The sequence below is a fragment of the Chrysemys picta genome, chromosome 12 (genome assembly GCF_011386835.1).
Source record: "Chrysemys picta bellii isolate R12L10 chromosome 12, ASM1138683v2, whole genome shotgun sequence".
In the NCBI taxonomy this organism is placed as follows: Eukaryota; Metazoa; Chordata; order Testudines; family Emydidae; genus Chrysemys; species Chrysemys picta.
In genome coordinates, this window is record NC_088802.1 from 39,465,540 (window position 1) to 39,482,288 (window position 16,749).

The following is a 16,749-nucleotide window of genomic DNA, read 5'->3' on the forward strand; positions in this document are numbered from 1 at the left end:
AGGATATGCTGGGGATTTCCTGCCCTTCGAAGGGAATCAGCCAGGGTGGAACAGCGTTCTAGCCAGCAGCTCCTCTTAAAGAGACACACACGCTGCTAGCAGCAGGAAGTGAAATCGAGTCCAGTTTGTGAGAGCATTAAATAAATGTTCCATCCGGGCCTGGGGACATGAAGCAAATGCTGCTAATATTTAACAAGAGGCTGCCACTAAAATGTCCCCCCATAGCCGATGATAAGCCTGTGATCAGGGGTGCCTGTGATCTCAGGGCTGGGTAGGTAAGAGCTGAGGAAATGTACACACTTGTTTTCCTATTTCAAACAAATATGCTTTCTCCCGAAAATAACAAGGGAGGGAAGTAGCAGCACTTGTCAAACAAAGGTTTATAAAGAGCCATGTGCTGGGGATGTTTGTCCTCCTGGGGCTATTGACAGAGCAGCGCCGCATTCAGCCTGTATAACTGGGAGGGGCAGGGGGAATTTCAAGACCTAGCGGGGGTAGCTGGGGTTCTCCTCCTCCCTCAGTGTAAACCTATATTTTAAATACATGGCACCTGGTGCAATCTGGTCTTCAGAAGCATTTTTAGGAGCCCCAGGGATAAGTCATCTCTGGCAGGAATGATTCAGCAACATCTCTGAGAGGGGATGATTGTCCGGGATCCACCTTTCAAAGGAGTGGTAGAATTCCATTAAGAGCCTCCCCAACCTTCACGTCGCCAAGGACGTGCCAAATTATTCATGCGAGAAGGGGGTTCTTGGAACAAATGCTCAGTGGATGCTGATCTAACCTGACGACTCCATGGGCCAAATTCAGCCCAGGTGTAAATGGGCCCAGCCCTGGTGTAAGGGATCACACCACACCTGAATCTGTATTGCTACAGCCAGACATGTTCCATTGCACATAGTGTGGGTCAAACACATTCATCCACAACCACCCTGCCTCCTGCCCTCTCCTCCTTTCACTGCTTTCCAGGCCACTACGCAGAGAGTTTAAGGCCAGAAGGAGCCTAAGTGCATGGCCTTGTGCTTCACACTGTTGAATTTCCTCCCGTTTCCGGTGCTCCACACTCCAAGGTACTATGGATGTCTGAGAAGTAAAGGAACTAGCTGAATCCATGGCAGCCCAACCTAGGGGCCTGGAGTCTGTGCATTCGCATGCAACACTCCCTTGCCAGCAGCCTGAGTGCTGGGGCAGGAGCAGGAACTGGAGCAATATAACCCAGTTAGTGTTTTATGGGAAGAAGATGGAGGGAGGGAGAGTGGCAGCGTCGTGTGCCAGAGACTTTGTGTCACTTGCTGGTGTGGCACCTAGTGCATTGGGGCCCTGGGGGCTGATTGGGGGCCGTAGGTGCGGCTACAGTAGGAATAATGAAGTGTCAGGAAGGATGGACTCTTGGGAGCTTCACTGGGGGAGAAGGGGATTGAAGCAAACTGTCCCAACCAGGTGATCTTTGCGCTACTCTAAAATCCATGCGACTCCAGTACAGCCCATAATAATATGGGTTTACAGACTCCCCTCCCCCCAAAATGATGTAGATGCCCAAATCCCATTAATTTTAATGGCTATCCAAGCCATCTAGACAGCTTTGAAAATCTCAGGCTGTAGCCCTTGGACTCATCCCATCTGAGCACCAGTTGTGCTAGAAAATAATTCTCTCCTTAACTGAAAGAAAGGAGGAACTCAGCCCCTCTGTGTCAGGCAGCCAGGTGTCATGGTGATGCGCATGCTAGGAAACCTAGAGAGCCAGACAGGAGGACCTGCTAATAGACTTTCTCCATGTCTCATCCCAAGGTCCCTGTGGTGGCCACCAAGTTGGTAATTAAAGAACCGATATGTACTGGATCATCTCAATGTCCTGGCTAACAGTCCCGTCTCGGTGCAATGGGATCCAGCATCCAAAGCTGTGTGTGAGCTTTCGCTGACCACATAATGGCTGCTTTATTTGTCCACAGAGTCTCTGCATTGCCAGCACCCAGCTGGTTGCCTTGCAATGTGCTCCAGGGTCTCTTGACTCGGGTGTGGAAGACACGCTATATATAAACCCCAAACTCTAGCCTCTAATTGGATTCTGTTTGTTTTCCTGCTTGCCGTTTCCTCCCTAACGCCCCATCGGAGAGAGATGCCTTGTGTCTGCAGCCCGTCGTAAATAGCAAACACGCTGGTTGCGGGGGAGGCTAAAGCGTGGAAGCCACACGCTGTCCCCCGCCCCCGACTGGCTCAGCAAGCGCAAAGGAGGCTGGGAGATCAAGGTTCCTATTTGTTTAAGCTTCCCAGCCCCATATGGAACTGGAGGCTATTTTCAAAATGGTCAACAGTTCTTCCCTAAAGGCTGCTCCTAATTTGCCCTCTCACACAGCTCTATTATTGGCCCTGTGTAGTGCCACCAACTGGACCTTGTGACTCCACCTGTATTTTTTAACAAGAGTTTTTAATGTTTAAAAAAAGTTCAGGCACAAAAAAAACATCAGATAAACCTCCAGTGGAGCGGCCAATCGATAACGTCCTAGGCCTCTCCTGCACTTGGTCAGTGTCTCTCAGGGGGCAGACACAGCACCAGGATTAGGGCTTTCCTAAAAGGTCATCACAATGCGACAGTCGCCATTTTGTTCTGGGATACTTCACACACACACAGACCCAACCCTGATTTTGGCTTTCATAAAATATTTGCAGAACAGCCAGTTTCTCACAAGGAGCAGCAATTCCAAGGATGGTCCACGTCCTACTAACATTGAAAAGTCCCAAATGTCAATTTTGTTCTCAAAAATAAGGGCCCGTTTTCATGGATTCAAAATGAGATGCAGAAGCCGTTTATTTTGAGATCCACATTTCATGGTCAGTACTGTGCACAGCCCTAATCAGAGTGGCTCCATTTGATGTCAGATCCCTGTGACCTTCAGTGCCCCTCTTTCCCCAGTGCTTTCCATCAGGACAACTGATTTTAAAGTGCCTGTAGATCTCTAAAATAACAGCATCAGTGAGAAGCCCCGTCACCAGATCACGTTTTACTAACCTCTTCCTTAGAAATTATTGAAACACACAGCCGCTATTGTATTAGCGCCACCCCTCACCCCCCGCTTCAGAAAACCATTTACACACATGCTTATCTTAAGGTCATGGATGAGTATAACAGTTATTCAGCAAAGCATGTGCTTAAACATAAGCACGTTCTTAAACGCATTGGGGTCTTAGTGGCGTTCTTTCAGATGCTTCAGTGTTATGCAAAGGAGCAAAAACAAACAAATAATCAAAAATCTACATTTTCACCAACAGGTGCTGTTAGCAATTGCTATGTATTTTGTTTTACTTTATTTAGATTTATACAATTCCTACATCATAAAGCACCGATTGAGGACTCTAGGCTCCTTTGCCAGCTGTTTAAAATACAAATATGAATGCAAATAAAAGCAAACTCCATAAACTCTCCCAAATCAAGAAGGAAAAAAAAAGCCGGAGCACCCAATTTCCACCCCTTGGCACAGCAGCCCCTGCCCAACAACCGTGAGTCACTAGATCCATGCTATTTCCAATCCTAGGGGAGGGGAGGAAGAAAATCCCGCACATAGAATACCTGGCTAGTAGCTACTGGTTGCCGTACCCACTGCAGCTAGCATGCAGTGAGAGACGATGTCTCAGGTTGGCAGGTCCAGAGCCATCCAGGTCTTGATGGGTTAAAACCCATATGCTGCAACATTTGTGCTGCTTTGCATCTCTCCTTCCTTCCCATTCATCTATTTCCTCTCTCGATATTTCCCCTTAACCTTTCCTTTCCTCTGTAGCTTTCAATTGGCTTCCTGCATGGAGAGACTGTCAATGAAGACTCCCTATGGGAGGGAATGGATTGGATTCTGTGCTGCATGTAGCTATGCGCCACTTACAGCTTTTTACCCTTTTACATTTCGGACAGGAAGTACAGAGTTGCTCTTTGTGGATGGAGAAGCATCACCTATTCTCCTCTAGACATTGAGAGGCAACGTACCCTTAGTGAATAGGGCACTGGACAGGGATTCTGGAAGTTTGAGTTCTGTTCCTGGCTCTGCCACTGACCTGCTGGGTGACTGTCACTGATCCGTGCTTCTGTAAAATGGAGATAATATTGACCTCCTTTGAGATGTACTGGTGCAAAAGTGCTGTAGAAAAGCTAGAGATTATTATTATATGAGCCGCAAGAATATCCAGAATTCTCATAGTAAAAGAATATGAGAAAGAATCTAATCCCTACCTCTTCAGGGCATAAGCCAACTTCTAACTATAGGGGTCAGAAGGAAACTCTCCATGGGAACAGGTTATCCCATAACTGCTCCTGCAGGGTTTCTTGCATCTTTCTCTGAAGCAGCTGGCACTGGCCATAGGGGCCATTGGTCTGATCCCCTGCAGCAACTCCTTTCTTCCCCTCTCTGGCTTTGGCAGCAACCAGATTCTATCATCCACGTGTTAGAAAATGTGTAGCTTTGGGGGATTTTTTAGTACTGCTGCCATAAACCAATGGATAGTAGATTCAACCCAGAAAAAACAAGATACGTTTCTTGACAGCTCCCTTAATCCAATGATTCTTTCATGGGAAGCTTATTCATCCAGACAGATAATGGCTTAGGGGCTGTCTTTTTTGTTCTGTGTTTGTACAGCGCCTAGCACAATGGGGTCCTGGGCTATGATCAGGGCTCCTAAGTGCCACTGCAATACGAATAATAATCATGAGCTAATCCTCTGTCATAGTCCACATTACTAAGGGGCATATGTCTGATGCTATTGCAATACACATAATTTTCCATATAGATTGTACACATTTTGGGGCAGGGACTGTCTTTATTATAGGTGCATGTACAGTGGCTAGCACAATCGGGCCCTGATCCCTGATCAGGGCATCTGTGCTACTGTAGTAGAAATAATCATCCATATAAGAAGATTCCAGGATTGTCCCTCAGTGTGTGCCCTCCCCCCCCCCCCCCCGATGCCTAGAATGTCTGTTGAGTCCGTGTGAAGCGATGGAAACAGTAAGGAACCTGGCTGAGAGCTCTATTTGTTTGGAATCTCACCACGCTGAAGCAGCACTGGGAGTCATGGCCTGTTACCATCCCGTTTTTAAGTTCTCAGCCATGTTTGGCTTTTTGGCGCACCACGCTTTACAAAGAACACCCGTGCGACAGGTGAATAACAATACTGGCTTTCCATTCCTTGCCACCTAGTGGTAGTCCCTGCTTTCTCATTGCGGGGCCGGGCCTCTCTTGCATGCACACTGAGGGGAGGGGCTGGAGCCCTTACATCTGGCCAGTTGACTCACGGCCTGAGGAATTAGCCGAGTGTTCTCATTGCCCAGCTGATGAGTGTCGTGTCGGCTGCTGGTACCCTTTGTGCTTCACCACTTAGTGCCATCCTCTGGATCTGCTGCAGTCACAGAGACGGTTCCGGGGTCATTCAAGGCCGTGTGTCCCGTGGACAGAACGGCTTGTGGCTTGGGTAGCGAGCAGTGTGATTGCTGCAGTAACAGAAGATGCAAGCATAGCTCGCTCCCTACAGAGCCAGAAGGCTGTGGGTTCAAGTCCCATCGGGGGGGTGGCCTTATTCCCATGCTGAGGCCCCAGGCAGTATGTATTGAGCTGGTACAGGTGTTCTCTCAGGGGGAGGTGTTTAACCAAGGTCTCTTCTGCTTGGCTTTGGCAGCTGTCCAGGTGGCAGTTTCCACAAAGAGGTGCCTCCAGCCCCAGAGACCTTGCCAGCATTCTCCCTTCCTGCCCTCAACAGAAGCAGCTCTAATGTCCAGCCTGGCGCATGAGCTCATAATGGCTGCTCCATTTACTCTGCCCACGCAGTGCACTGCCAGCCCCTATCTCATCGCGGTGCAGGAAGGGAGTACGTGAAAGGTGCTTTCTGAAGCCCAGCTCTGTCCATTCGAGGATGACAGGGCAGCCCCTGACTCCCGTCACCGCTGGGTTAGAAGGGGAGGTTTCACTATCGTTTTCCAGCTGGCTTCAGAAATCTCTTCTCTTATCGCTTATGTAGCAAGGGGAGGGCCTGGCATAGCCGGCTGTTCATGTGAAGGAGAAGCAGGGACTGCTTGCCAAGATTCAGCAGTAAACCTCTCCAGCAGGGCTCTGGTGGGAGACTAAACATGTGCAGCAGTCGGGTCCTTCCTGGTAGCAGGCAAACCGTGATGCCCTGCCTGAGGATGAAATCAGCCTTCATCAGCGGAATAGTTTATGCATGAATCGAAACTTCAGACCTGGCTGGGTGGGGGAACAAGCAGGGTCTTAGTCCTTTAAAATGCTTTAGCCACCGAAGGAGGAGGGCCGGGGATAGAGGAAATAGCAACAAAATAAGACTGGGGAAGCAGGGAGAGATTTGAGAAGCTGGATGTGTTGCTCTGTTATTCCAAGGAGTCAAGTTGTGTAAGCATCTCCTGGTGGATACTAAAAGGAGTCAGCCGCGGAGACGGCCACAGCCTCCTGGATTTGCGCATGCTGCAGCTTTAAGACTGTGCTCTGGAGAACTTGGGCTTTGCCATCGTCTACATGCGCTGGAGTATTTCGGGGGGTTGTTGATTTTGCGGGTCATGTACCTCCCCTCTTTTTTTTTTCTCTCCCTTTCTGCCTCAATCTTTCTTTTCATTTCAAAGAGACAAAGCTACTTCAGTTTGGAGCACAAACATATGATCAGCACATGGAAATGTGGTAATTTGGATGCATTCATGATTGCAACAGATTGAAGAAATTAGACCAGACAAAGAGCTTTTTTTGGGAAGAGGAGGAGGAGGAGGAGGAGGCAAGGAAAGGAGGGAGGGAGGGAGAGTGGGTGAAAGAAGGGGACGCCACCGAAAAAAGGGACGGCGTGACACGCGGATGCTAAATATATCCCGTAGTAATGGAGAGGGACCGCATTTCAGGTAGGCTATTGATCGTTTTATCTCTGCTGTTTTGTTACTCTCCTCTGCTCCCCCTCCACTTCCTCCAGAGTGTCTGCATGTTAAGAGAAGAACCAGCCAAGCTCTGGTTTGATTTCAATGGTCCCTTTTATTTTTTATAATGTTCTGCTTTTTTTTTCATCCTCCTAAGTTCTCCAGACAGACTGTGTTTCCAACAGAAGCAGAGGAGGGTGTGGGAGAAAGAAACCGTTTTCTGGGTCTGGATTTCATTTGAATCTCTCCCTTGCTCTCTCTCTCTCTTTTTTTTTATTTTCCAATCTGCTGCACCGAGTGAGGCAGATGAATGCTGAGACTGTTAGCTCAGGACTCGGAGTCAGGGAGAGAAAATATCCTGGCTCTTGATTTAAGGATGCCTTTAGATCCTGGAGGTTGGCTGCTTAGTTCATATGGCTGTGTGTTGTGGTTTAGCTCTCTTGGAATGCCAAAGCTTGTGTTAAAGACAATATCTTCCTCTCCAATAATGCTTGTATTGCTGCACAGAGACTCGGTCATAGGTCAGGAGTCTCCTGTTGCTAGGACAGGGCCTCCTGGCTGCATGTGTTCCCACGTTGAGCTGGGGTTGGTTGTATAACCCTGGAAAAGGGGGTTGATTTCATGCAGTTGGCATGTCTTCGGCTTCAAGTTGCTAGTGAAGTGTGTGGATTGGGATTGGGGTGGGGGTGGGGAGAGAAGGGCGACTAAACCGGATACATCCAACTCCTGTCCTTCCCTGCAAACCCCAACTAATGGCGCATGTCCGAGAGATTAATCCCAAAACTGCTGCCGATTGGTCAGAAGGCGTCAGGTAACCGCGGCTCAGCAAGCAGCTTTGCAGCATTGCAGGACTTGATGCTGAGCAGTGGCTAAGGCCTTGACAACTATTCATTATTAAAAGCCACGGGTGGGGATGGGGGAATGTTTGTCCTAGAACTTGAGCCCAGAGACTGAGACTAGGGCTGAGTCCATACAGAGCTCTGAGGGTCCCAAAGAGAAGACAGGAGGCCCTCCAGCAAAGGAATCCCAATGCATTTGGAAAGACCAGGGGTGCAGGGGCTGCTGCTTTGAACGGGCTGGGACTCTGCAGTCATTAACTCAGTGTGTGGTTCCCTGCTTTTTCCCTGTTCCCCGCCCTGCTCAGGGCCAGGGGGTGTGCTGGGGTGGAGAGCAGATTGCTTCTTACCTGCCCTAGAGCCTGCATGTTCTTCTGGCCACTCTGAGTTGGCCTGGGTAAAGCAGCGACCGGGTGGGGTGAGGCAAGCAGCACTATGCTACTGGGCATCAGGGTTGGAAAGAAAACCACAAGGACGAGAGGAAGCAGTCGAGCAAGGGAGGGGTGGGGGTGAAAGTGGGGGACTGTGGGGCTCTGCAGTTGGAGACCTTGAGACATCTGTAACTCCTCTGCTGTCTGTCTGGACACTAGTCTGTGCCATGAAGTACCACCGGGAAGGCCTTTCTATACTCCAGCCAGGTGTGTAACAGTGCTCGACAGGGAGCACAACCCTGATGGAGCACAGACCAGCTGCGATTGCCTAAGGGCCTGATCCTGGTAGGTGCTGGGCACCCGCAACTCCTGCCATTGCTGTCAATGGGAATTGAGAGCGCTCCCAGCTTGAGATTGGCCTGCGGGAGCGTTCTCCCCCTCCCAGCCCTTTTCCAATAAGGGCAGCTCGGATGACGCGTGCGCTCCTTCTCTCTTGCCCTCTCTTCCCCACATTCCCTCCTTTGCTTTGAGCCACTTCAAAGCATTCCTGGGAGCTGCCCTTGACCCAAAGGATGGAGTGTGTATGTGTCAGTAATACCAGTGCTCCAACGTGGATAATCCTCTATCGCTGCAGCACGGGCCTCGGCCAGGCAGAGGATAAACAACAGAGGGAATGGGACAAGTTCTGCAGAACAGGGCCAGTCGAACCCAGCACTGAACCGATCTTTTAAATCCGCTGCTGCTTTCCTTTTGCGCTGATATTTTCCCAGGACAAGGGGGCCTGACAAACAGGAGTGCTGGCAAGAAACTGGACTTTAATTTCTGGCCCCAGTCACGTGCTCTGAGGCTCTTTTTAGTCAAGAGAAGTGCCAGATCTCCGCTCCCTGGAGCCCCTGCTCATTTTGGGAACTACTCAGTACAAGACACTTCATGCAATCTACATGCAATAGTTAACTGTAGCAAAGAGCCCACCTAACTCTGGGTGGGATACCTCCTATCCACGCTGATCCTTGATATGCAAGGGAGCCAAGGGCAGGAAAGACCCTGGTACAGTAGTCCACAGATGCAGCAGCTCTAGTTAACCTCCAGTAGCCTGGCCCCTTCCTAAGGGTCACTAGCAAAGTATGCAAACTGTCGTGTCTGCTGATGACTTAGCTGGGGTGTGCCAGCGACCCCTGCTGGAATCTGATAGGCCTATGCAGATTTCAGTTCCCTTGATTTAGTTGTGTCATGCAGTTGTTGGCAGGGAAGCCAGGCAACAGAGCCCCCAGTTAAATCCTCATCCTGCCTGTGGATGACAAATAGTTGTGGTATGTGATATGTGCTAAACAAGGGTAGTAGCTGTATGTCTCTTAACTCAGGGGCACAGAGGCAGGTTTGCACACACAGCTCAAGCTCACACTTGGGGCCGTTTCACTGGGGATACGATACCCAGTACTCTGCTCTTGCTTCTCATGCTCGCTCTGTTCTGGAGGCCGAAGCTGTCAGCAGTCTGTGCTGGGGAGGAAAGAGTGCACTGCAGAGTTGCCAGGCAATGAAGCTCTGTCCAAGCGTGGAGAAAGAAAGGGACATGACTAGAGTCAGTTCTTGAATGACTCATCCTTTCGAAAGCCCTGTCTCAGCAGCGTGGGAGAAGGAAATGCAGGAGGGTTATGGGTATACGTAAAGCCCGAGGAAAGAGTTAAAATCCAATGACATCGATTTGTTAAGAGTAAACAAGATTTAAAAGCTGCGATTCAGGGAGGAATTTCAAATGTGCTGGGTAAGCACTTTAGAGACACAGTAAAGTAAGGGTTAAAGGGAACATAGGAAAATCTTGTTAAGTGAGGTTCTGGGCAGTTCAGATTATGTTGTCAGTTTTCCAGGTTTATTCTCCAGCACTGACTCCTGGGCAAATCGGCTCAGTTTGCCTGCCAGCAGACTGAGCTGTGCCTGGTACCTGGCAATCCGGCTGTGATCTGTGGATCCGATTCTTACTCGGGGTCTGACTCTGATCTCACGTACACCAGAGTCACTCCATCGGCGATACTCCTGCTGCACACCAGCAGGGCTGATGGAGAGGGGCAGCTGTACTGGGGCCCTATGCCCGGGGGCCCCCCCAAAACATTTGTAACATCTAGGTAAATAAAAGGAAATGGAGGAGGTGCAGCCCCAGCTAACATTATTGTACTGGTGCCCTACATTTCTCTCGATGGGCCTGCATACCAATGAACAGGAGAGGAGAATCGGGCCCCCCAGTTTCATCTGAGTCATGGCCTCATAGTCTGGCTGGTCGTGCTTCAGCCATCGTGATAGGAGTTGGCAGTTCAGCGGCTGGTGTCCCAGGCAGAGGAGAAAGCATCCTGCTCTCTCTCAGCTCTGCTGGCTCTGCAGTGTTGGCAGCAGGAAAGAAAAAAACCCTGGTTTTGGTGAATCAACGAAACATGACTCAGATGGAGAACAGATCCACGCGGTGCTAGGCGGCCACGTTTCCTAGGCACTCTTCTGGCCAGAAACATGCTTTTAATTAATATTCTACCACTGGAGCTTCACAATGCGGAAATAAAAACTCCCTGTCTGAATTCTCCGTGTGAAGGGGCCTCAGCATGACTGAGAATCAAGCCTCTTCTCTTCCGTAAGAGTGCTGCGCTCCTGCAGCTACTGTAAATAAGCATTCCTGAATCCTACAGGCGCTCCCCACACTGGGAGAGCACAGGCCTTGCCACGTCAAGGCAGATCAACAGCTTCCCTAATTGGCTCTCCTGTCTCTGACAGTGGCCAATGCCTGATGCTTCAAATGAAGGTGCCAGTCCCTGTAATACACTTAGTTCTGCGCCCGGTGATCCTTGAAGCGCGAGGCTATGATAGTCCTTGTCAATTGTATTGTAGCTTGTTTAAGTACAGAGACATATTCAGATCATGGTCCTTTAAAATGTTCTAGTCTCTCTAGGTTCTTACATTGTACCTATCACCATAATATCTGAGCACCCTCAGCAGTGCAGCAAGCAACATGTCTGATGTTTGTTCTCTCATCCGCTCCTCAGGGGAGAAGTGTGTGTAGGAAAGTGTCTTGTTTTGGATTTGTTTTATATACTATATAAATGTTGCTCTATGTTTATGTTAGAGAAGGGAGGTCAAAGAAATGCGCCTTGCACTTGGAGCGGAAGGCGGTGAGCATTGTGATGGTCCTGAATTTTTATAGGAGTTAAAAACTCGGGGAAAAATTAAAAAACCTGGTATGGTGATGGCCAGGCCAAACCTGAGGTTCTGCTCCCTACACCTCTTGCACTGTTGCCTATCAGATGGGCATTTTTCTTTCTGCCTTTCGTGTTGCTTTCCACAGTATGTACAATGGGCCATGATGTCTGCATTCTCAGTCAGTCTGCCTTTGTCCTGCTTCCTGGGTTCCTTTGGCTTGAACTTGAGTACTTGTTCTGCACTAGTAGCTGTCATTGCTTTGATCCTTTCTCTGGACAGTTCAGCTGTGCTTGCTATTTGGAGGCATTTCTCTAGGATTAGATCTGTTTCTTTCAGCAGTCTCTCCTGTAAACTAGAATTGTGTGTCCCACAAACAATCCTGTCTTTAATTAGGGAGTCTTTCATGTTTCCAAAGTTACATGTGGATGTCTGAGTTCTCCACTCTGTAATGTAAATATCTAATAATAGAATATCAGGGTTGTAAGGGACCTCAGGAGGTCATATTGTCCAACCCCCTGCTCAAAGCAGGACTAATCCCTAGACAGATTTTTGCCCCAGATCCCTAAATGGCCCCCTGAAGGATTGAACTCACAACCCTGGGTTTAGCAGGCCAACATTCAAACCACTGAGCTATCCCTCCCTCTTCTGTTTCTTGGTTTTGAATTTAAAAAAAACCAGTCTCATTCTGTCAGGTCTCATAGCACTTATCAAATACCTCTACCAGCTCTTCCAGTGTTTCAGGCATTATTCCTTGCAGCAATGCCTCTCTTACTTCTTTTTTCCCAATGAGCAGTAAAAGCTATCCTTTCATTTTCTCATCTTTATCTCCCCAGGAGCAGATCTATGTACAGACTCAGTTCCAGCTTCTACTGTTTCCATGCTTGTGCAAGGCTTTTTGTCTGGGAACCCAGCTTTCCCGGTGGACTGAGTCCCTCCATGCTGCCTGTTTGTTCTGGTTCTGTGTACTACTTTGTTTTCCTGTCAATCACACTCTGTTCCTTGACCTGGAACCTAGACTGACCACTGCCACCATGTTTCATGTCCCTCATGCTGGGTAATAACAGAGAAGATAACATTGCTTGTAAAACTGAACTGTCTCTTTACTAAGAGATGCTACAACTGCGGCTAGCATTCTAGCCCTGTGAACACAGGCTAACTTCCTGGTGCCTCCTGAAACCTGTTCTCCTCCCTCCAAGTTCCATGCAGGTTGCTACAATGGTGTGATATCATTCCTAGAAATGGTGCTTTCTAAAGGCTCTGCTGCCAGGAGTGAAGTCTGAGATCAGCTGCTTGGGGGACCCTCCTGGGAGTTCAAAAAGAAAAACAAATGTGACCACCAGGTAGGAGTGTGGAGAGAAAACTAGTTCCTCCAGAAACCAACAGATTGGTTCCCTTGTTAGCAAGAGCCTGATTTGACCTCAGTTCCAACACGAAGGTTCAGCAACTTCCTGATTTCCACCCGTAATCATGTGCGAGGGATTTCTTCATTTCTTTTTAAAGGGATGCTGCCAGGTTAAAAATCCTTCATTAAAAAAACAGAAACTCATCTATGGTACAAGTAACATTAGATTATTAAAATGGAAAGAATTTGAGCAATCTAGCTCATTTTCCTCTATGCCGCTTTGTATTTCTCCTCCCCCCGGCCTGTACAATGAACATGCTGCAGACAGAATAGCCTGCTTCACTTTCACTGCCTATAAGCAATGTGTGCATGAGAATCCATCTTAACTGGTTAGACAGTTGTACTGCACTGATCACTGAATGAATCACTCCAAGGAGACTGTGTGCATGGCTGTCTCTCTCTTTCCATGGGGTTTGTTTGTTAATTTCATGGAAATGGTTCATAGTCTTTAGGGTTTTTTTTCAATTTTATGCCTGATTTTTCCCTTGTAGGGGCCAGATTTTCAAGTGCTCGGCACCTGCAATTGGGGGCCTATTTTCAAACTAGCTCAGCTCCAATTAGGGCCCCAAATTAGGGCCATTTTCAAACAAATAATCCTTAGCACCCAACATGACAATCTAGCCACTTATTTTGGTGCCCAAATGGGAGCTGAGTTCTCTGGACATTCTGGCCCCGGCTGTGGTGCTGAACACTTGGAAATCAGCCCATTGGCTACTCTGCAGACTAGCAGCAAATTAGAGGTTCAAACTCCAGCTCCAAACCTGTACTTTGGAGAGAGACAGGGACAATATGGGATTCCCACCTCCTGTTCAATGACGATAGCTTTTTACTAGACCTGTTTTTATCTCATCCCAAGAGCTGGAGTTTGAAAGTATGAGAAGGTCTATATGGGTCCCAGCCCTAAGAGTTCAGGATTTTTTATCTAGTGTTTTTCATGGATGCCAGCCTATACCTGCAGGTGGCTTGTTTTATATGAACTGACCTTTGGACCATGCTACTTCAGAGTCAAAAATATGACGGGAAACTAAACCCACAATAGAAAGTATCCGATACAAATATCAGATCTTCAGATACATGCAGCTGGGCTCTATAACTGGCCCCTTCTCCTGAGCACCACAGGTCTTCACAGGGTGAAGATTTACATTAAGAATAGAAGAATGACCATATTGAGTCAGGCTAATGGTCCATCTAGCTCAGTATCCTGGCTTCCAACAGTAGCCAGTGCCAGACACGTTAGAGGGGATGAACAGAACAGGTCAATTATCGAGTGATCCATCCCCCGTCAGGCAGTCCCAACTTCTGGCAGTCAGAGGCTTAGGGTCATCCATAGCATAGGTGCCAACTTCCCCTCAACCCCCACTTCCGCCCACATTAGCTATCTGCAGTCATTTGGTACAGAGGCTGAATCAAGTGATAAGCTACGTACCTTGGTTACTAGTTCTGCAATTTCATATCTGAGTTCCTTCAGAACCCTGGGGTGAATACCATCTGGTCCTGGTGACTTATTACTGTTTAATTTATCACTTTATTCCAAAACCTCCTCTATCGAAACCTCAATCTGGGTCTGTTCCTCAGATTTGTCACCTAAAAAGAATGGCCCAGGTGTGGGAATCTCCCTCACATCCTCCGCAATGAAGACCATTGCAAAGAATTAATTTAACTTCTCCGCAACATCCTTGTCTTCTTGAAGTGCTCCTTTAGCATCTCGATTGTCTAGTGGCCCCACTGATTGTTTGGCAGGCTTCCTGCTTTGGATATACTTTACAAAAATTGCCGTTAGTTTTTGTGTCTTTTGCTAGTTGGTCTTCACATTCTTTTTTTGACCTGCCTAATTATACTTTTATACTTGACTTGCCTGAGTTTATGCTCCTTTCTGTTTCCCTCGGTAGGATTTGACTTCCAGTTTTTAATGGATGCCTTTTTGTCTCTAACCACCTCTTTTATTCTGTTGTTTAGCCATGCTGGTGGGTTTTTGTTTGTTTGTTTTGTTTTGTTTTTTTGTCCTCTTACTGTTTTTTTTATTTGGGGTACACATATAGTTTGAGCCTCTATTAAGGTGTTTTTTAAAAGTTTCTTGTAACTTGCAGGCATTTCACTCTTGTGAATGTTCCTTTTAATTTCAATTTAACTAGCCATCTCATTTTTGTGTAGTTCCCCTTTTTGAAGTTAAATACTATTGTGGTGGGGTTGGGTTTTTTTTTATATTTCCCCCCCTACAAGCATATTAAATGTAATTACAGTATGGTCACTATTACCGAGCAATTCAGCTATATTCATCTCTTGGAGCAGATCCTGTGTGCCACTCAGATTGGAGGAAAGATAATTGCGAGTAAGGCTCTGTACTGAGATTCAGCAGATCTGGAGTCACTTCCTGGCTCTGCCACAGACTTCCTGTGTGATCTTGGGCAAGACACTTACTCTCTGTGCCTCAGTTCCATTTCTGTAAAATGGAGACAATGCTAGCCTTCACCCACCTTTTTGTCTGGCTGTTCTATTCATAGATTGTGAGCTCCTGACTCTTATTTTGTGTATGGATGTACAGTGTCTAGTACATCTGTGTTGTGATTTCTAGGTGCGACTGTAATATAATTTACAATAATATACTATGATTTCATACTTCATGATTCTCCTCTCACATGGGGGATCAAGTAGAATCAAGTCTCCAGCTGTCAGTTTTCCTATCACCACCTCACATGGCCTTGAATCTGCACTTCAGGGCATTTCCAGTTTTCAGAGTCCCTTTCACAGTGATTGATCCTGCTGCACGACCGAGACTCAGACATTGCTGGGGATGAAGGGAAGAAGTATCTCATGCAAGTCAAAATGCTTCCAAGTTCCAGAGTCCAGCATACCAAGATGCTGAGTATTTAAGAAGCAAGTACGTAGTTGGGGAAGTATGTCTGAATCAACACGTCTTCTGTAGTCTTAGCAATCCCAGAAACACAATGTCTGGGTGTCCTGTTGGCTTCTCCACTAGGTACGTGCAGCTGTTGCTAATGCCATCGGTACACAGTAATACATTAAAGAGAGCAGCAACACCTCCTGCTATAAATCCTAGTATCAGGTTATGTACCCTACATAGAAGAGACCTGCTTTCAACCATACCTTCTCTGGCTGGTATTAAGAGAGGAAGGATAGCCCAATGGTTAGAGGGGTAGCCTAGTATCACAAGTCCCAGGTTCAATTCCTTGCTCTGCCATAGACTTCCTGTGTGACCTTGGGCAAGTCACTTAGTCTCTCTGTGCCACAGTTCTCCACCTGAACAATGGGGATAATAGTCTGTCTGTGCTTGGATGGAAAGCCACAAAGGAAACTCAGGAGCTACAGGCAATAGGATGGGTGAGTCAGTGCTCTTCCTTTCACATCACTTCCCCCAATGATGAGTTTCATGAGAGAGAGGCTCTGACCGCGTCTGGTTACCAAAGATCCTACGGCATTTGTTTGTGAGAGCAGCACGGCCTTACCAAATACCAATCTGGGTAACTAATTTCCCTTGCAGTTGGAATGGGATATTGCACCTCCTGTCCTAAACCAAGGGGCATCATCATCATCATTATTTATTTATTTGTATTGCAGTAGTGCCTGTGAGTCTCCATCCTGCACTGGGGCCCCATTGTGCTACAAACACACAGTCCTTGATGTTGTTAAACACGTGCCATTTTCCACCCCTGGCGTGGCTGCCATTTGAGTGGCTGGCCAAGAAATCCCTGTATATCAAATTCACCGAGCTCCTTGGGCTCATTAAAGCTGAGAGATACTCTTAAGAGCTGTGCAAACGTCTACTTCCCCTGGCCTGGGGAGGTTATATGTAATTTGACAGGTGAGTACAATATCATTAGCTTTGACATCATTACCACGATAAAAGGGCCAACAAGTAGATTTTGTGGCTGGGCTGGTAAATGGCCACGACAGATTTGCAAAGCTGTGCTGTATAAATGTAAGATCCTTACTAATTAACTGATTCCATCATCACCAGGTATGACGGGCTAAATAAATACTTCTTGGAGCAAACTGCAGGTTATGTGGTATGTGGTAATTAGTTTGGGGCCTAACAAGCATAATTACTCACTCAGCTAT

General features: G+C 47.5%; 1 protein-coding gene across 5 annotated transcripts in view; it reads left to right on the forward strand.

Annotated features, from left to right (window-relative positions):
- SEPTIN9 (septin 9) overlaps window positions 1-16,749 on the forward strand; it is a 253,554-nt gene that overhangs the window by 57,421 nt on the left and 179,384 nt on the right. Inside the window, exon 1 of one of the 5 annotated variants that reach the window (XM_008163851.4) lies at window positions 6,077-6,874. The exons of the other annotated variants lie outside the window; for them this stretch is intronic. Within the exon in view, the coding sequence (XP_008162073.1) occupies window positions 6,853-6,874 (22 nt within the window). The 5' untranslated portion in view covers window positions 6,077-6,852. Of the gene's footprint in view, window positions 1-6,076; window positions 6,875-16,749 lie in introns of those variants that run through there. 5 annotated transcript variants of the gene reach the window in all.